The sequence below is a fragment of the Oncorhynchus tshawytscha genome, linkage group LG17, assembly GCF_018296145.1.
Source record: "Oncorhynchus tshawytscha isolate Ot180627B linkage group LG17, Otsh_v2.0, whole genome shotgun sequence".
Lineage (NCBI taxonomy): Eukaryota > Metazoa > Chordata > Actinopteri > Salmoniformes > Salmonidae > Oncorhynchus > Oncorhynchus tshawytscha.
This window is the reverse complement of record NC_056445.1, coordinates 2,918,907-2,924,129: the sequence shown is the minus strand read 5'-3', so window position 1 is coordinate 2,924,129 and position 5,223 is coordinate 2,918,907. Positions and strand designations below refer to the sequence as shown.

The 5,223-nt window shown below is 43.3% G+C and overlaps 1 protein-coding gene across 16 annotated transcripts in view; it reads left to right on the top strand.

The window, feature by feature from the left end:
* The first annotated feature begins 4,211 nt into the window (after positions 1-4,211).
* The window catches only part of LOC112216701 (DISP complex protein LRCH3), a 79,909-nt gene continuing 78,897 nt past the window's right edge, over positions 4,212-5,223 (top strand). For 6 of the 16 annotated variants that reach the window (XM_042300012.1, XM_024376711.2, XM_024376714.2 and 3 more), the window contains exon 1: positions 4,214-4,596. In XM_042300012.1, coding sequence (XP_042155946.1) covers positions 4,353-4,596 — 244 coding nt within the window. In that variant the 5' untranslated portion in view covers positions 4,214-4,352. Of the gene's footprint in view, positions 4,597-5,223 lie in introns of all 16 variants that reach the window. The other 10 variants (XM_024376709.2, XM_024376707.2, XM_024376701.2 and 7 more) reach the window with 5 other exon arrangements.

Below are 5,223 nucleotides of genomic sequence, written 5' to 3'. Positions count from 1 at the left end.
ACAAGGTATGTCCTTAAACTATGAATTATGGGTATTGTAGTATTTTCTATGTGATATTTTGCTTCCATTTTTATCTCTCTTGTGTATTCACATTACATTCCCCCAAATAAGAGTTGTTGTTTTGGGCTGTTATTGCATCCCACGATTAAATCGGGGAAGGGACTGTGGGATCATTATTTGTTTTAAATGATGTAATATGCCAGGGAGATATGTATACTGTAGTTGAGAAGTATGTTGTGTAGTAAGCTGTTAGTATCCCATGTGCCTCACCTTAATCATTTGGTCCCTTTCCCCCTCATAACTTAGCCTACTGTTCTAACTTGGTGTTGCCTGTAGCCTGTTTTAGAGAAATGTCATCATCAAATATTGTAAGAGCTTTCATTGTCTGCTTATATACCCCTTTATTTAATATATGGTTCTTACTTAGTGTACAGGGAGAACACTGTTAGAACGGCTCATGTTCTGAATTCTGTTGCTGTACATTTCAAAAGTGCTAAACAAATGTTTTTTTTTACTATGTCCATCTTAGCTCGCTCATTAATGTTTTAATCGAAATTACGGATTGCCTCTTATCTGCTCATCTTTCCCTTATGGCATAGTTTGTAGATCTCAATTGTCAGTAGAAATCACATTTATTTAAGTTAGTCAGCTATGTTTTTTTTTTTTTAAAGGCAGTAAATGAGGCACTAAATGAGGCTGAATGAACTGTTTCTCTGCCAGACAAGGCTCTGCTGATAGACCGGTGTAGTGGTGATAAGGAATCACTCCATGGTGCTGGAAAGAAAGCTCTGCTGTTGGGACAGAGCTGCTCTGACAGCTGGTGCTTAAAGTTTGTGAGGAAGATATGAGTCTCCAGCTTCAGTGATTTTTGCAGTTCATTCCAGTCATTGGCAGCAGAGAACTGGAAGGAAAGGTGGCCAAAGGAGGAATTGGCTTTGGGGGTGACCAGGGAAATATACCTGCTGGAGCGCTTGCTACAGGTTGGGTGCTGCTATGGTGACCAGTGAGCTGACATAAGGTGGGGCTTTACCTAGCAAAGACTTATAGGTTACCTTGAGCCAGTGGGTTTGGTGATGAATATGAAACAAGGGCCAGCCAACGAGAGCATACAGGTCGCAGTGATGGGTAGTATATGGGGCTTTGGTGACAAAACAGATGGCACTGTGATAGACTGCATCAAATTTGCTGTGTAGATTGTTGGAGGCTATTTTGTAAATTACATCGCCGAAGTCAAGGATTGGTAGGATGGTCAGTTTTACGAGGGTATGTTTGGCAGCATGAGTGAAGGTTGCTTTGTTGTGAAATAGGAAGCCGATTCTAGATTTAATTTTGAATTGGAGATGCTTAATGTGAGTCTCGAAGGAGAGTTTACAGTTTAGCCAGACACCTAGGTGTTTGTAGTTGTCCACATGTCAGAACCGTCCAGAGTAGTGATGCTAGATGGGCAGGCAGGTGTGGGCAGCGATTGGTTGAAGAGCATGCATTTAGTTTTACTTGCATTTAAGAACAGTTGGAGGCCACGGAAGGAGTGTTGTATGGAATTGAAGCTCGTCTGGAGGATAGCTAACACAGTGTCCAAAGAAGGGCCAGAAGTATACAGAATGGTGTCTGCGTAGAGGTGGATCAGAGAATCACCAGCAGCAAGAGCGACATCATTGATGATCATTTCTCTGTATACACCATAATTTGCAAATAAATTCATAAAAAATCCTACAATGTGATTTTCTGGATTCTTTTTCTCATTTTGTCTGTCATAGCTGAAGTGTACCTTTTTGATGAAAATGACAGGCCTCTCTCATATTTTTAAGTGGGAGAAATTCAATACAACACATTACTTTGTACCACTCTCCATATTTTCATGCATAGTGGTGGCTGCATCATGTTATAGGTATGCTTGTAATCATTAAGGACTCGGGAGTTTATCAGGATAAAAATTAAACGTAATGGTGCTAAGCACAGGCAAAATCCTAGAGGAAAATCTTTTTGTCTGCGTTCCACCAGACACTGGGAGGAATTCACCTTTCAGCAGGACAATAACCTAAAACACAAGGCCTAATCTAATAAATAATCCACTGGAGTTGCTTACCAAGAAGAATGATCCTGAGTGACAGAGTTACAGTTTTGACAGATTTACTGGAAAATCTATGCCAACTCCTGAAAATGGTTGTCCAGCAATGATCAACAGCACATTTGACAGAACTTGAAGAATTTAAGAAGAAGAATTGGCAAATATTACACAATCCAGGTGTGGAGAAACACAGCTGTAATCGCAACTAACGGTTCTTTTACAAAGTATTGACTCAGGGGTGTGAATACTTATGTAAATGAGATATTTCTGTATTTCATTTTCAATACATTTCAAAAAATGTCTAAACATGTTTTCACTTTTTTATTATGGGTATTGTATGTTGATGGGTGAGGAAAAACATATTGAATCAATTTTGAATTCAGGCTGTAACACACGAAAATGTGGAATAAGTCAAGACTTATGAATTAATACTTTCTGAAGGCACTGTATGTGGCATCTATGGACAAAGATCTCTGAACACAATAATTTCCAGACTTGTACCTAAAACAACATGGCCACTACCGACCAATTTTTTATTTTATTCATTTTTTTAAATTTAACCTTTTATTTAGCCAGGCAAGTCAGTTAAGAACAAATTCTTATTTTCAATGACGGCCTAGGAACAGTGGGTTAACTGCCTGTTCAGGGGCAGAATGACAGATTTGTACCTTGTCAGCTCAGGGGTTTGAACTTGCAACCTTCCGGTTACTAGTCCAACGCTGTAACCACTAGGCTACCCTACCACCCCAATACAAATTCATATGGGCATGGTCTGTCACATAGATACATAACAACATTTGGTACACGTTACAAACACTGTCAAGGCTCAACATATCCAAGAATGGTAAGAGGGCGCCGGAGAAGGCAGACGTTTTACTTGACCCCAACCGATTGTGTTTTTTTTTTTGTGTTTATTTGCGTTGTTTGTGACTTATTTTTGTACTTATTTTGTACATAATGTTGCGGCTACCGTCTCTTATGACCGAAAAATAACTTCTGGACAACAGAACTGTGATTACTCACCACGGACTGGCAGAATCCTTTTTTTCCTTTAACGAGTCTGACGAGGCCAATGCGAACGATATATTGACTAAACACCTCCCTCTGCAACTGGATCCTGGACTTCCTGATGGGCTGTCCCCAAGTGGTAAGGGTAGGTAACAACACATCCGCCACGTTGATAGTCAACACAGGGGCCCCTCGGGTGCGTGCTCAGTCCCCTCCTGTACTCCCTGTTCACTCATGACTGTACGGCCAGGCACGACTCCAACACCATCATTAAGTTTGCAGATGACACAACAGTGGTAAGCCTGACCACTGGCAACAATGAGACAGCCTATAGGGAGGAGGTCAGAGACCTGGCCGTGTGGTGCCAGGACAACAACATCTCCCGAAAACGTGAAAAAGACAAAGGAGATGATTGTGGACTACAGGAAAAAGATGACCGAGCACGCCCCCATTCTCATTGACGGGGCTGCATTGGATCAGGTTGAGAGCTTCAAGTTCCTTGGTGTCCACATCACCAACAAACTAACATGGTCCAAGCACACCTAGACAGTCGTGAAGAGGGTACGACAAAACCTATTCCCCATCAGGAGACTGAAAAGATTTGGCATGGGTCCTCAGATCCTCAAAAGGTTCTACAGCTGCACCATCGAGAGCATGGTTGCATCACTGCATGGTATGGCAACTGCTCGGCGTCCGACCGCAAGGCACTACAGAGGGTAGTGCGAACGGCCCAGTACATCACTGGGGCCAAGCTTCCTGCCATCCAGGACCTCTATAACAGGTGGTGTCAGAGGAAGGCCCTAAAATTGTCAGTCTCCAGCCACCCTAGTCACAGACTGTTCTCTCTGCTACAGCACGGCAAGCAGTACCGGAGCACCGAGTCTAGGTCCAAGAGGCTTCTAAAACAGCTTCTAGCCCCCAAACCAAAAGATTCCTGAACACCTAATGAAATGGCTACCTGGGCTATTTGCATTAAAATGCCTAATGATTGTGACAAAGTTCAAAGTAACACAAAATGATTTTGAGAAGAAAATCCAAAACAGCCAGGAACGTCATACCAGCAGATGGATGACGTCATTCATATCTCGTTGCTTTGAAAGTATGTACGGCTCGGGTGGGGAAATCTTTCTTCTTTATCATCACTGCGCATGACGAATTCCCAAACTAGCCTCTCCCTTCCTCAACGCTTTCAGTCTGCCCTCACATTATGCGCCTGCGTACTACTACCTAGGGGCTCCAGAATAGGGAGAATCGGTGGGAGTTAGCAAGCTGTGTAATGGCGGCCTCGGTGTTGCTGTCTGCGGAGAACACCGGACTTACTTTTGCGGTCGGCAATTCTGGAACTGTAGGGGCTCCCGGGAATGGAGTAGGGGTACCGGTTCCTGTACCTTGGAATCGGTCACTGGACAGGGCATTAGACGAAGCCTCGGCAACTGGTTGCCTCAACCTCAGCGGCAGGAAACTGAAGGAGTTCCCGAGGAGCGCCGCAAACCACGACCTCACAGACACAACTCGGGCCGGTGAGTGGGGATCGAGACTCGCGCAGCAGAATAGATGGAACTTGTCTTTAAAATGTTGATAATACAATTACATGGAACAACCCCAAAAAGACACCTCGATGGTGGGTGGGTAACTAGCCAGCCACCGGCTCGAAAAATAAACTTGTTTTGACTTGGAGTACCAAGTTAGCCTGCTAGCTAACGCCAGGACACTGCCTGGCCAACAACATTAGCAAGCGAGCTAAGGTTAGCCAGCTAGCCAGCGTCCAGACGTTTCCAGAGACAGTAGACACGGGTGTGACTGAACGAGAATTACGGTTTGGCTACTAGCAAACTAACTAGCTAATTTAGTTACAGTTAACTATTTGCTCTGGGAAGTGAGCAAATTATCGCTCAACTAGCGCCATGTTAAATAAGTTAGCTATATGGCAATGTTCCTGTTTATTTGTAGCGTTAGCTAACGTATGAGGTTATAGTTAACTGACTAGCTTGAACGCAACGTTTATTTGACTGGTGGCTTGTTGACGCTAACTAGCTACGCCCAACTTTCGTCAGTTCATATTTTCATATGGATGTAGTTAGCTAGTTATAACATTTTACATGTGTCTGCTGCAAGTACATTCCCAGACACTCAAAACGTTATAATAC